Source organism: Lissotriton vulgaris, chromosome 5 (assembly GCF_964263255.1).
Source record: "Lissotriton vulgaris chromosome 5, aLisVul1.2, whole genome shotgun sequence".
NCBI lineage: Eukaryota > Metazoa > Chordata > Amphibia > Caudata > Salamandridae > Lissotriton > Lissotriton vulgaris.
In genome coordinates this window covers 1,340,271,082-1,340,286,829 of record NC_141693.1, presented here as the reverse complement: position 1 = coordinate 1,340,286,829, position 15,748 = coordinate 1,340,271,082, and the positions used below count along the sequence as shown (strand labels likewise).

General features: G+C 43.4%; 1 protein-coding gene across 1 annotated transcript in view; it reads left to right on the top strand.

Annotated features, from left to right (window-relative positions):
* Nucleotides 1-15,748, top strand: part of SYCP1 (synaptonemal complex protein 1) — a 5,090,281-nt gene that overhangs the window by 4,831,297 nt on the left and 243,236 nt on the right. The window contains exon 37 of the mRNA XM_086919665.1: nt 14,110-14,256. Coding sequence (XP_086775791.1) covers nt 14,110-14,256 — 147 coding nt within the window. The remainder of the gene's footprint in view (nt 1-14,109; nt 14,257-15,748) is intronic.

Below are 15,748 nucleotides of genomic sequence, written 5' to 3'. Positions count from 1 at the left end.
TTTCTGATAAAAGTGACGGTAATGTGCATAAATGTTTAATATGATCTACCGTGTACAAAGGGGCATGGTCTGACATCTCCTAAGGCAAAAAACGAAAAGGAAAAGTATTTCTGGGAATATAGAAGTGTGTGTACAGGAGCACTAGGAAGGTACACCTCGACGGCGAGGTAAATTGAGTTTAGAACAACCCTGCAATCCTGGTGATTGCGCTAAAAGCTTTTTTAAGACACAAGGGGGACCCAACGGATAGCTAAGTACCATGGGTATAACTGCGTTATAGTGAACAAAGGTCCTTAGCTTATTTAAGAATCAAAACAATACAGTATAGGAACACAATGGAAAGCTATACGATTTACGATTTCCAAACCCAGCCGGGAAAGGAGTTTATTTTCAGGAAACAATGTCCAATCTTTCAATACAAACGAAATAACATGACACAAGCCTGTGCCGTACCAAAAAGAGGGAAAGGAAAGATAGGATTAGGGTGAAAGGGGTGTCTTTCAGGCAAAGGAAGAGAGCAAGGACAGGGCACTGTAAATAAGTCAGAGATTAATAACAGTGTCGCCTGGAGTGGAGTGTACACAATCTCATTTAACAATATTATAAGTGTAAACCCACTCATAGGTGTCGACGTTTCGATCCCTTATGCTCAACTAGATACATGGGATCATCATCAGGACTTTTATAATGAACAAAACATGCCTGAATGAGATAAAGCCTGTTGGGAGAAAAGAAGAGAAAAAAGATTTTTCCAAAAAACTTAAGAGTATTTTACACATATATGCCAACTTTGTAACGATTTCGCAGTGTGTGACCAAGTGCAAAGTGTTTGTGCCCTAATAGAGAACATAATAACAGCATTTACAAACTCCTCGGAATCGCAGTGTCATGCGTGAAAAAACTGCGTCAACGAGCTGTGCCGTGAGAGTGATCAGTTCAGTATATAGTGTATTAGGGAAAAAGGATTTCCATTGTGAGGTGATAGTGCCGGGTTTGAGTCATTTTAATAGTTTACGTGACTAAGGGTGGATGTGCGACTGGGGGGCGCCCTTTGGGTTCTTAGTAACCATTGCTATGTTCATACCTCAGTGAATCAAGGTAAGAAGCCTCACGTGGGAGGTGTCCTTCACTTCAGAATGGAGCGATGATGCTAAAATGGGGGCAGAATTAAAAATTGTAAAACCGGAAGTTATGGGTCTACCGGGTCATGAAGACAGTGAGAAGTGGTTTGGAATTGAACCTACCACGTAGTTACACGTCGTGGAGGTCTTTATGGGGGTCCAGAAGAATTGCTAATTGCAAGAGTTACAGGTGCAATTCGTAGTTCGTTTTCAACTGCATACGATGGCAGCACTGAAAACACAAAACCGGGAATTAATTATCAGGGTGACTAAGTCAAGAGGCTCCGAACTACGGTGGTAGGATATTGAAGGACCTACCTTACTCCACTCAAAGTGAGAGCGGGGAGTAGCTTTTAACGCGTAGGCAACAGTGGCCGTACACGCGGAGTGCCAACGATGTGGCGTTCAGACGCTGTAATAAAACAAGGAGGGTATATCAGTGCATGGCTTAGTAACGGGCCATGAACCGAGTCGGGATCAGTATTTCAAAATTACTTACCAAGTCTAAATAAAGACTCGTCTTTCCTGGGGCTGCTCGGTCAATGCTGGATGCAATGCAGCGGTCTGCGTGTGCGAGCGGACTGAATACAGCCACGCTGGTCACGTGACCGCTATTGCGAGTGCCATTTTGGAACGGCAAATTGTGACGGTGGGGGCCATCTTGGAGTGGATGGCTGGAAGGGCTAATGCTATAAGTGTGAGGGGGTGCACGGACATATGGCCAGTGATGGTGAAAGTGTGACATTAAACACTGTGACAGGTGTAAAATTTACATATCACGTTAAGCTCCCAAATGTCCAGTTTCGGTCTTTCTTTTCATATTTCATGTATGCATCCAATTATGCATTTCCACATAGCACATTTCTTCTTTTGAATCCAAAATCGTTTTTGACAACGTTTTACCATGTTATCATAGCGCTCATTCTGTTACTGTTTCATGGTCCTGTTCAATCACAACAGTGCAGTCCAGTCCTCGCTGCTATTGAGCCCTGTGTGGATGGTATTGAATTGGATGATGGATTTCAATTCCTCACGGTTTAATATCTGCTGTAAGTTGCCACCTCTCTGTGGTAATTTGATGGATTTCAGAATGGTCCACTGGAGGTCATCTGCTGTGTGGTTCATGCTGGCAAAATGTTCAACCAAGGGGGCGTTGGGGGTTCCGCACCTTATGCGACTACGATGTTGGCTTATTCTAGTTCTTATTTTCTGTGTCGTCTGTCCCACATACATAAGGGGGCAAGGGCATAGAATCGCATAAATCACATTGTGACTGTTACAGTTTGTGAAATCCCTCATGTCAATTGTGATGTTATTGTGACTAAACGTGCGCCCCTCAAGTGTCAGATCACACACAATACATTGTCCACATTTAGCGTGACCTCTCAGCGGGGGCAAGCCCCAGTTTGACTCAATTGTATTCATGGGAGGTGGTGCTGGTAGGGCCGCTCGAACAAGATGGTCTTTTATATTTCTACTCTTTTTTAACGCAAACAAGGGTTTGTCAAAAGTTAGTTGGCCTGAATTTAGGGTTGGCCAATGCCGCAAAATTGTTTTGCGGATTTTATTGGAGATTGGCGAAAAGGTTGTGACACAGGCTATTCTCTCTGAACTGGGCCTAGTCTTAGGTTGGAGCAGGACTTCCCTGGGACAGTACCATGCCCGTTTTGAGGCATTCCTTACTATTCTGCTTGGATAACCCGTTGCTTTAAGTTTAGAGCACAAGATACCTGCCTCTCTAAAATAATCAGTTTTTGAGGAGCAGTTTCGTCTGATCCGCAGGAACTGCGAATACGGAAGTGAGTCCTTGAGAGCCTTGGGGTGGTTACTGTTGTATCTGAGTAAAGTGTTACGCTAAGTGGGTTTCCTATAGAGGCGAGTAAGCAACTCGCCTGACTCATGATAAATCATGAGATCCAAAAATGGTATTTCAGTTTTGTGATGTGAGAGAGTGAACTGTAGATTGTCGCAGTTATTGTTCAACCAATGTAGGAATGAATTCAGAATTTCACTCTCTGAATTCCAAATTAGAAAAATGTCATCTATGTAACGGCGCCAAACACCTATGCTGGTTCTGAATGGATTTGTGTCAGCTAGGATTGTGCCCGTCTCAAGAGCGTCCATGTACAGAATCGCCAGATGGGGGGCAAAAATTGCTCCCATCGCGGTGCCTTTTATCTGCTGGTAGAAGGTCCCGTCAAAGACAAAATAATTTTTCGTGAGACATAGTTCAAGTAATTACAATATGAACAATGTCGGTACTCTATGTGGTCTTGGTCTGGAATCAAAACTCCAGTAACGATGGAAGAAACGATCCTAGCTATACGCTTTCGGGTCCGCATAACTAAAGTCCTTGGACTAGCCCGGCTAAGAGATCTGAATATGACCTGGTTTCTTTCATTCAGACCCATCTGGCAAAATTGCATCTTACCTGTGCTTCGATGTATGCTATGCGGAGAAGAATGCGTGTAGAACACCTGTCTTACACTACAATCAGCAGTACCAATGGATATCGATACTTTGCTAAGTCCTGTAACGGCTCATGCATCATGTTGTCCCCAGCGGTTACCAATCCTGATGACGGCATTCGTTGAGACTTCACCACTATGATTAGGTGGGAGTGAAGTACGAGATGAGAGCAACATCACCCAGGTACGACCTTCTGTGAGCATTGCTGATCCAAACATCGATGATGGCAATCACGCGGAAAACTGCACTGTTTCGGCATTTTCAAACTTAGTCGAACTTTCACCTGAAGCTGTAGACTGCTTTTTTGCACATCTGTCTGAAATTATGTTCTCCCCTGAACAGAGAGAGTAACTTTTAAGCGACGAGCACGCAGTGCTCCTCTGAACTCTGAATTCGGCCTTCGGCTTTTATAAACAAAAGCTACTAAAAATATCTGGGACTATTTTTTCCCTGAAAAACGAAATTATTTTTTCTTCATTCCCCGATTCCAAAATATTTACCTTTTTCTTGGCACTTGTACTCTGCTTAAAGTAGAACTATTCTTAAAGAACAGAGCTTCTATTTTTAGTGACTCTAGAGACAATACATTACCTAAGCCTCTAGCACATTTACAGCAACTGTATTTATATGTGATGGAATGGTCTTGACTTTTTTTCTGTATTAAGAGCCATTTCATGTGTAATTTTCACAAATCGTTCAGCTAATATATATGCATCCTTTTTTACTGAATGATTACACTGCTTGATAAGCTTACAGTACCTATAATCTATTTTCGTGTATTTCGCATACACCATTTCGAATGCAATAAATGTATTTTGGAGTGGATTGGAATACACATGCACCTTTAAATAGTTACTATTGCTTAGTTGTAGTAATGATGGACATTAGATCGTGGAATGGGTATTGTGCTTTTATCTAGGAACCTGAATCGATATTCCTATTTTATGCCTTTATCCGGTCATAATCAATAATGTCCCTATAATGGCATAAGAATTATATACATATCTAGCTGTAGCCCATGCAGTCACATTAAGCAAGGCTACTTTCCCAGACTCCTAGAAAGCACAACGAGTTCTCTAAACACACCAAACCTCCAGCAACCTGGGAAATCCCCATTTGCTTTTGTTTTGATTTGTCATAGAACTCCTGCGAGCACTGTAAGAACGGCCAGTTCTTAGTGACATCTTTATTGACGTCTTATGTCCAACCTTACGTCAAACCCGGCACCTTTCAGGTATAAATATACCAATGTTGCCTTAAGCAAACACACAGTGGTGGTTTTGGAGCAGAGCAGTTATCTACTTGCCCGAGAGCCCAGCTGATGCGAGAGCCCACGGACGCTGGCCCTCCTCTTTGACACGCTGAGGAAGAAGCTGTCTTTTTCTCCAACCGAGAAAATCCAGCTCCGGCGTTTCCAGCCTACCCTTGCGGGTTGCTGGGATATCGAGTCCTGACAAAGGGATACCAGACCTCCTGCTTTCTAAATACCAAGGTACGGAGCTGACTAAACCCTTAAAGAGAATTCTTGATTCAGATTCTTGGCAAAACAAAATTAACTTAAACTGCTACTTACGTACTCCTTCCCATGTATTAGGCTTAGGTCAGGTACACCAGGGTAGGCGTATTTTAGAAGCACCAGTTGAGTATGTTAGTCAATGTATATATGTATGTATAGATTTTATCAATTTTTAAGTATCTTATGGCTAAGAAACCATATCAATGCTTTTACAGTATTTTTTCATAATACTCCTTTTACTGTACGCACTTTACTTTACATTAAGCATTGCAATTGTGGCAATTCATTTCTCTTGCATGAGAAGGAAGACTGCTCAATAAATTATACCTTTTATTGAAAACACCCGTCTCTCTCTTCTCTGCACTCTGGTGAAACTAAGTACGCACAATTGACTGAGTGAAATAGCTGTCTATTGTTTTCACACAACTCTAGAGATACACTCTTATTCTGAGGGAGCAAAGTTGTCATGTTATATGGTTGTCAGAAGCTAATCCCTTCTTGTCTATCCAGGGAGGTTAAACTCCTCGTTTATTCGAGAAAGTTTCTAGTGACCTCTGAGCTAGCTGGCAAAACCTAAGTCTAATATAGTCAGTAGAGACCTAGTCGACCTCAGTCCTACGTCTACACTGCTGAATATATTATTCCAATGCACAGAGCCTATTGGGAATATAGGAACTACACTACAGTAATGCCCTTTGGTTTGAAGAATGCACCTGCCACTTTCCAAAGGTTGGTGAATCAAGTTCTCACAGGACTGGAAGACTATTGTGCAGCTTATCTGGATGATATTGCTGTCTTTAGCTCCTCTTGGGAGGATCACCTGGTCCACCTGAGGAATGTTTTGGAGGCCCTGAAAAAGGCAGGCCTCACTATCAAGCCACTAAGTGCCAGATAGGACCGAGCAAGGTTGTGTACCTGGGCCACCTGGTAGGTGGGGGTCAGGTTCAACCACTGGAGTGTAAGATCCAGACCATCAGAGAATGGACTCCTCCAACCACCCAGACTCAGGTCAGAGCTTTCTTGGGCCTGTCTGGGTACTACAGGAAGTTTGTGAAAAACTATGGGTCCATTGTGACACCACTGAATGACCTCACTTCCAAAAAGATGCCAAAGAAAGTTCAGTGGACAGTTAGCTGTCAAAAGGCATTTGATGACCTGAAGCAGGCCATGCGTACTGCTCCTATTCTGAAAAGTCCAGATTACTCCAAAGAGTTCATAGTCCAAACAGATGCTTCTGAGTTGGGTGTGGGAGCTGTACTTTCACAACTGAATATAGATGGTCAAGACTAGCCCATTGCTTTCATAAGCAGAAGGCTGACCCCTAGAGAGAAACGTTGGTCAGCTATAGAGAGGGACGCCTTTGCTGTGGTTTGGGCCCTGAAGAAGCTGAGGCCATACCAGTTTGGCACTCACTTCAAGATTCAGACAGACCACAAGCTCCTCCGATGGTTAAATCAGATGAAGGGTGAAAATCTCAAACTTCTTAGGTGGTCCATTTCCCTTCAGGGGATGGACTTTACAGTGGAACATAGACCTGGGACTGACCTTGTCAATGCAGATGGACTCTCCAGATTTTTCCACTTAGAACATGAAGACTCAACTGGTCAAGGTTAGTTTAATGTCCCTAAGTTTGGGGATTGTGTAGGAGAGTAGGGTCTGTACTTTTTGCTTTTGCTTTACTGGTTTTCAACTTAGATGTGGCTGTGGGCCTGCTAATCAGACCCACACCCCAGATGCACTATCTCTAAATTCAATCCATGTACCCTAGGTACATAAACAATTGGGAATTGGGTCACCTTTTCAGCCCCTCTAAAAGTGTACCCTAGGTACTCAGGGCATAGGTGTAACCAAGGCCTACCAGGGGCTGCAGCATGTATTGTGCCACCCCTGGCTGGCCACTCAAATAGACACAACTGACCGATCACTCAGCTGGGGCAAGGTTGTGTAATCACCCCTTGCTTAGGTGTAGTATTCCTATACCTACTTACATATAGACACATAGTAACCTATAAGTCACTCCTAGGGCAGGCCTTAACAATCCTGAAGGCAGAGTGCTTGGTTATGTGTGAGATGGTGCTCTAGCCTGTCTGCAGCTTTCGGAACCATGTCCTTATAGCTGTTCTATGATATTGCCATAACCTATACTCTTAAGTGTATTATGAACCTCGCGGTTAAATGCTAACTTTGGTTTGGCTTTATCCAAACATGTCGTGTAAGGTGTAATACGCTTTGGAATACTACCCCCTCGCCATTTCTGGTGACGAGGGTAGCATTCCACCCTTCTAGAGGGAGGAGACATGTTAGTTCTGACTATCCCGGTTAAAGTTAACCAGAGCCTCAGCATCACAAAATGGTTGCTGCTGCCACAGACACAAGTCTGACCTCCTGCTGCTGGGAGTCCTTCCAGTCACGGAGGTTTGGACAATAGGTTTCCTGCTTGCGGAGGTGCGAGCACCACCCCAGACAGGAGGATGTGTATTGGGACAGGGAGGGCTGAATAGAATCAGACACTGCCTGGAGCACTCTAGGTGCTCCATGCATACCCCAGTTCAAACCGGTTGCTGGGGCACTCCAGCCCCAGCTCTGGCGCGAAACTGCACAAAGGAAAGGGGGTGTAACCACCCCCCTACCTGGTCCCACCCATAGGAGGGACCTAGTGACCAAACCAGCCCCCTTTAGTTGTATAAAGGTAGGAGTTGACCCAGGAGACTTTAGATTAATCCTGGAATCGATTTGAACCAAAACTCTCGGCCTGTCGACATTCACCTGAGCTGAAGACTGAAGAATCTCCCTTGTGGCCAAGGAGTGACCACCCTGGGCAACCAGGCACCATCCATCAACTCGACGGCTTGCTTTGTCCCTGTTCCCGCCGGAACCCGAGCACAGAGCCTGACAAGACCTCGACTCCCAGACCTCTCTGACCCCACTGCACAGCTGAGCCCCGTGGAAGGCGTCGGAAACCGTGGAAGCTGGTAACTTGGAAAGTCTTCAACCTGCTAGCAGCGCAGCTCCTGAGGCCTCCTCGAAGCTGTGCACTGGGGACTGAGACACCCCGACACCGAGCTCTACCTGCACCGAAGACCAGCCCCCCACACTCCACTAGATCTGCGTGGGGCCCTTCTGCTTGTGTTCTGCTCGACGCGTTGTCCGGTTGCTGGCCCGTTGGCTAGTAGCCCCCTGGCGATGATCCTTTTAAAACTCCATCACTGGTCTGGTTGCTCCAGACTGGCCCTTGCTTCCCCGAAAAGGTGAAGTACCTCAGAACCTCCTGGTCTGCACCAGAAGCCTTTTTGTGTATCCTGTGTGGGTTGCCTTTGCTTAGGCTTGTTGGCTCCGATCTTGAAGCCGACCCCTCCGTCTGCGAGAACCTTCATGGGACAGCTCCTCTCTAGCACCTGGTTGTCCTCAACGCCTCCTGGTTCAAGTGACTGCAACGACAAGCTTCACCCCAGCCCCTGAATGCTCCTCGACGGCGTCTGGTTCCTTCCTGGTTCCACCCGGTCACTGGCTAGTAACCTAGACTCTGTCCCCTCTGCTTTCAGGTCTTCTTCAACTCCGATCCACCCTTGGATCCACCCAGACATCTTCCTCCTTGTCGCCTGCAGCATCTTTCTTCACAGGCTCCATAGACTTCAACGGCGAAACCCGACACTTATTCACACCTATGCACCCGCTTCCTGAGGTAACGTGAATACTTCGGTTCTCTCAAGGGTATTGACTATCCAAGTGTCTAGGTTTTTAGTTGTTTCCTTCTAGCTAGACCAGAAGTGTCCTAAATCTTCATTTACTTACCTTCTAAGTTCCCATTGACTTTCTATTGACTCTCGCGTGAGTGTATTGACACTGCACACGCCGCCTGTGGGCCTCCTACTCCTAAGGGTCAGATAATGTAGCCCCAGCGATTCCCTAGGCCCTAGGCCTCTTCCTTTCCCAAGTCGTGGTTCTAATACCACTTACTTAGTATATGGTTTTACGTGCCCCTAAGGCATAACTGTAAATTGTGATAATTAAAGTATTACTAAGTGTAACTTGTTATGTGCTTTTGCCTCTGACCTCATAAAGAGTTCAGAGGAGTGTGTTAGTGAATAAATACATACATATTTTATATATATCCTGTGTGGTGTCCTTTCATTTGATATTCAAAGGGTTACATATGGTAAAACAGCTGGCTTTACACGCCCTCAAGAGTCTTTTAGCCTAAGACTGTTCTGTCCACGCTACCTCTAGGATAGCTGGTCTATAAGGTTGACTTTACAACCATCACCATAAGGGTTGTTTGGACTGGTGCAAGGTGTTCACTAGAATAGTGAACAACATATACCAGGCCAACTTCTCACAGCAGGTACTTCTCATCTTGTATCCACCTTTGCGTTCCACCGGACACTTTCACCTTCTTCGTCAGCAGCATCTTCCTAAAGTCTTCCCTTGGGTTTAAATGCAGTTTCTGATGTCAATTTGGACCTATGCACCCGGTATCCTAATCCCTATGGTATCTACAGGTGGGGTAACACTCCAACCTTCTGTTTTCCAGGGGGTTTCTTCATGGGCCACTGGTAAGGGTCCCCTTCTTCTTTAAAATTGGAACTGCAACTCACCCATTGATTTAAATTGAGTACGTGGTCGTGTTCCCACTCTGCACACGACCTCCGTGGGGTTCTTTGATACTCAACTTGGGTGGTTTCTTGGGTACCTGGCTCTTCTACGTCTTCCGGGTCCACTCTGATCTTGAGTCATGGTTCGCATTCCACTAATTTAGTATATGGTTTGGTCTCCCTCTGGAGACCATTGTGTATTTGTGCTACTTAACTGTTTTATTTGTGAAGTATTATGTGCATTGTGTTATTATAGGAGATATTGTTATGTGTTATTGAGTGTCTTATAGTTAATACCTATTTTTATAAATACACTGTGTGGTTTTTCACTTAACCTATATCATTAAGATTAAGTTCTGGTAAAACAAGCTGCTTTGAGCTCCTTCTGGACTAAGCCCGAAGGCTGTTTTCCACAGCTACCACTTAGAGAGCTCTCTAAGGTTGTCTAAAACCACTAAAATACCCATAAGGGTTATCTGCATTAGTGCAGGGTGCTACACTTACATGAGTGAGCCAGCCTCCTAGACTTGGTGCTCTGTTTTGAGCCCAACAGGAAGGATAAATGTTGTATCCTACATAGAGACTCTGGTAGCCATGTTGGTAGTTTCAAGTCTTCTTTATTGTCTCCATGTCATTATATTAACAATCTTAGTCCAGCCAGCTCTAAATGGGTACAAGTCATGTACCAGCCATGCACCAGCCCCACCAGGAGCAGCCTGCCTAGCTGCTCAGCCCATCTCCAACTGTCATCCACACATCCACTCAGGCACCCAGGCATTCCATTCATCACAGGCACACCAACATTCTATTACCATCTCTCACACTGGCTGAGCAGCTAGGAGGACCTAGGCTGATTACACATAAGTGCAATACTTAGGATATAACATTCTCCCTTTCCTTTGCAAACAAAACAACAATAGCAAATAAAGGAATAAAAAACTATACACACGTAAGAAGTAAAATTCATAACTCCGGGATGCAACATATAGAAAAACATCTCAGAAAAATGAACAATACAAAACCAGAAAAGATGGAAATAATGCAACATCAATATACATGTGCAACAATATCCTCCATCCTCCCCCATAAAAATTGTAAAACATTAAGAAGCGTAGTGTTGAGAAACAAGTACAAAAATCAATATAATACTATGAGTAACACACTGTACTGTAAAATCAAAGGTAAAATACACAGCAAGACCTATCCAAAATAGAAGGGAACTTCTACGATATGGGACAGAGACCCATGACCCTGTGTGAGGGGCTAGCACCCAAAACACACAACCTAGTTGTAAAATTGTACTGCGCGCAACTGTAAGTGGGGTGTATACCCGGGTTGTACATTAGTACTGCGCACACCTGACAATGGGATATGAACCCATCTATTAACCCTGAGTAAAGGTTAAACCAAAAGATTTTGTATGGGAACAAACCCAAGACCCAAACCTCATATGGAGGTTACTAACTGGGACTCAAACCCAACTCAATTCCATGAAAAGGATCAACTGTGATGAGCCTATACACAAACCCATCACACATGTAGGAATACCCCAAGTCAAAAACCTATCCCACACCTAAGGAACAACTGTGATGCCACCCACCAAACACAAAGACGACCACATGGCTTACACTGCGTAAAACTGTGGCATATTTACCTGTGACATCACTACATGCTAAACAGAAAAATTTAATAATTCCTGAAACAAATCCACTAACACTAGAACTAGTGAACTGTGCCCCACGCCGGTGAGCGATCTCTCACCCGAGTTGTGCTTGAAAAGCAGCCCACTGAAAGAATAACTTAGATTTCATCTATAACACGCAGCTTGAAAAGCAGCCCACTGAAAGTATAACTTAGATTTTCCCACAATTAAACAAAGAATGACAAAGAAATTGTGAACCGATGAGTTTCCAGGGAGAGTGAAAAATGACTATTCCTGATGCCACTCACAGTTAAGTGTTGCGCCCTCCATGAACGGGTCAACAGCTACTCAGCATCACAGACGGCGAAAGTTACACTGAGGAATTCCGAAAGCGTCACTGCACATTACCTGCATTCACCAATCTCAAATGGAGTCACGCACAGGAGACGCATGCCGAATGGCACACGGCGCGCTCCTGATCCCAAACGTCCTTTAGCAGCCTCATAGAACGTGAATACACGAAGACGTCATGTAAGGCTGGAGAGACATGACACAATTGACAGGGTGAGGTGCGCGAGGCGATTTTACATTTGAATTCGAAGTTAAACTGACATTTCTCACTGGGCTTAAGTAAAACAAGTTTGATAAATATCTTTTTACACTAAAAATGTCAGAAAAACAAAGTCAAAGAACTTCGCATTGGGCATTCACGCGGTCGGACACTGAATACCTTGGTTCTGTAAATGCAGCAAACATTAGTTGATGTAACTTTGACGTGGATTGTAAATACTTGGGGCCCGATTCACAGAATGAACTTAAGACTCAATCCTAAACTTACTACTGTTTTGGTATTCACAGATTGCACTTACTACTTTTGGTATTCACAGAATGAACTTACTACTTTTGGCATTCACAGAATGCACTTACTACTTTTGGTATTCACAGAATGAACTTACTCATTTCGGTATTCACAGAAGTTAAGACTCCTAACTTTAGGACTCCTACATGCCTTCTGTGAATACCGAAAGTCCTAACATTACAATTTTTCTCAATTTAGTAGTAGTAAAGTTAGGACTACTAACTTTAGGACGCCTAAATGCCTTCTGTGAATACCGAAAGTCTTAAAATTAGGATTTTTCTCAATTTGGTAGTAGTAAAGTTAGGAGTCCTAACTTTAGGACTCCTAAATGCCTTCTGTGAATACCGAAAGTCTTAAAATTAGGATTTTTCTCAATTTAGTAGTAGTAAAGTTACTTTACTACTACTAAATTGAGAAAAATCCTAATTTTAAGACTTTCGGTATTCACAGAAGGCATTTAGGAGTCCTGAAGTTAGGAGTCCTAACTTTACTACTACTAAATTGAGAAAAATCGTAATTTTAGGATTTTCGGTATTCACAGAAGGCATTTAGGAGTCCTAAAGTTAGGAGTCCTAACTTCTGTGAATACCGAAATGAGTAAGTTCATTCTGTGAATACCAAAAGTAGTAAGTGCATTCTGTGAATGCCAAAAGTAGTAAGTTCATTCTGTGAATACCAAAAGTAGTAAGTGCAATCTGTGAATACCAAAACAGTAGTAAGTTTAGGATTGAGTCTTAAGTTCATTCTGTGAATCGGGCCCTTGGATTGTAAATTCTTTTCCATTAGAGGCTCCGTGGCATCATCATATCCACTATTTACAGCACAAGCATTGTATTTTTTCACTTATTGATAAATGTGAGCACTGTCAATTTCTTTTCCACATAGCCGATCATTGCCTTTACGCTTGGTTGCTCGAGAGCTATCTGAACTACAAAGACAGTTTCCTTTCCTCTCAGCCGCTCATTTCTTTCACGCTTAGTTGCTCGGCTGTTTATTTATCAAATATTCAACTTATGCTGCAAATAGCTGTGTAAACTATTTTCAACTGTTATTTTAGTCAGGTTAAATCACTCGCCTTCAGCTATGCTCTGTTTCTTGTAGTTTCATTTACAAACGGCCAGAGAGAGTGCAGACAGCGTCACTGTAGAATAAAATTGTTACCTTGCTTCTACAGACAGTCAACAGCTGTTGTCACAGTATGTGGATCATGTGACACAGGACCCTCTAAAAGCTGTTGGAAACACTTCTTGCTCAGAAGTCTCATGTGATTAGAGCTTGCCATGCATAGCTAAGACTACTAGCTTGGGATAACCTCACCACTCCTGTGTGGTACATGTGAATACATCTGAATATATTCACAGAGTTAAAATTTAACTCGCCTTTGTTTAGCCACAATCCCATCCTCGTCGCCAAATAAATGTTGTATCCTACATAGAGACTCTGGTAGCCATGTTGGTAGTTTCAAGTCTTCTTTATTGTCTCCATGTCAGTATATTAACAAACTTAGTCCAGCCAGCTCTAAATGGGTACAAGTCATGTACCAGCCATGCACCAGCCCCACCAGGAGCAGCCTGCCTAGCTGCTCAGCACATCTCCAACTGTCATCCGCACATCCACTCAGGCACCCAGTCATTACATTCATCACAGGCACACCAACATTCTATTACAATCTCTCACACTGGCTGAGCAGCTATGAGGACCTAGGCTGATTACACATAAGTGCAATACTTAGGATAAAACAATAACCCCCTGAGCATCAGAGATATAAGACTGTTGTTACAATCTGAGCGTGTAACTCCTTATTGCCATTGAGGTGCTTAAAAAGGTCTTACAACATTTATGACTGACGTTTTTGCTGTTGTACACCCAGATTGATAAAAATGCTGACGTATGTGTTTTGCTACACGTAGACATACACAGTAAAGACACCACCAAAGCATGAAAAAGTCCAGAAGGAAGGAATACATCCCCATGCAGAGGAAGCATCAATAAAGAAAAGAAAAGTGGCTTTATCATTTGATTTGAATTCAGATAGTTCAGAAACTACAGATTTATTGGTAATGTATTATTGATATTTCATAATTAGAGGTACTAATTGTTTACTTGCTGTATTTCATCTCATTTCCATGGCCCATATCTTCCAAAGGTATGGGTACCAATATTATTGTGATAGTCATTATTTAGAAGTCAATCATCTTCAGAATCACAATTTTAAAATAACTGTCCTTTTCATAGAATTTTGAATTTCCCACTTAATCTCTCTAAAAGACTTCAATATTCATGGGGCTGTGTGCTTTAAAGAGTCCAGAGTCCCACTGAGATGAACGACTCCCAGAATTCCCTGTATCAACTCAACCACTTCATTTAACCACACATTCATGAGTACCATTCTTTTAGTTCCCATTCGTCCTCTACCAGAACTCTACAAAATATCCTAGCTGAAAGTAACTACCCATCAAATGCCACATGGATACCACTAGAGGCCACTTTCTTTTTACCCACTAAAAGTCTGGGTAGAATAGATAGGTAGCACTTATAGATGAGAACCTCAGTAGAGGTGTGCAGGAGAACCTCTACAAATTCCATGATTGGGACCCTTTACAGATTTCAGGATTGGGATCCTCTTTTCCCCCTGTACTGCTCCACCTCCAAGTGTCTCTCCAAGATTGTGGTCCGCTTCCTCAAATTGCCTAAATAGCCTAGCCTTAACACAGGCTGTGATTCATAGCGAGGCACTGTCTTTATAAGCCCAGGTTTGGGTGGGAGGAAGTGCATCAAGTTTGCAAGTGAATGATACAATGAAGTACACTTTGGGTTTCTTATTTTCTCTCTTCTTATGTAAGAGCAAATGATTATTAGTTTGCAGTCTGTACTTTGCAACATGTGAAATTATTTTGTAGTGTTTAAGATAGATACATAAATGTAGAATGGTATGATGTAGGAAATAAAAACGGAATCTGATAGAAACTTCTAGCTGCCTTTTCTTTACTTTAGAATTATCCCCAAACGTTAGACTGGATCCAGAAATTTTCCACGAGCAGTACCCTTGCGCACGGTATGTGGTGTCTCTCAGCTCTGCATGGTGTCAGCAGTGTTGTCCACCCCGGAAATGATGTGCGCGGGTACCTATATAGATGTCCCCCTAGCATGCAGAAGTCAGTTCTTTTCTTTCTGCGCCAGTCATCAAAGATCTAGAGAGAGGTACCCTGTCAGTCACTTTTTGACTGTTCTTTTTTGACTTTTTGTCGAAGTTTGTGACTTGTCTCCTGGTTTGGCAGGGATGTAGACTAGGAAGGCTGGTTTTAAGCCTTGTGGCACCTACCACGAGCAGCTGTTAGTGACCGACCTGAACCTGGTCTGCGACCATGATTCCAGGACCCACATTCATTATCTAACCATGCACCCCAAGGCCTTGAAGGAGTGATCCCTCAAGCTTCTTGTCTTTCGACGTACAACTCTGACAAAGTCTTGATCCCAGTTGAGAGGAAGGTCCTCAGCTTGGTCGTGGAGCAATCGATCTTCGTTGCACTCGAAGTAGTCTTCTGGTAA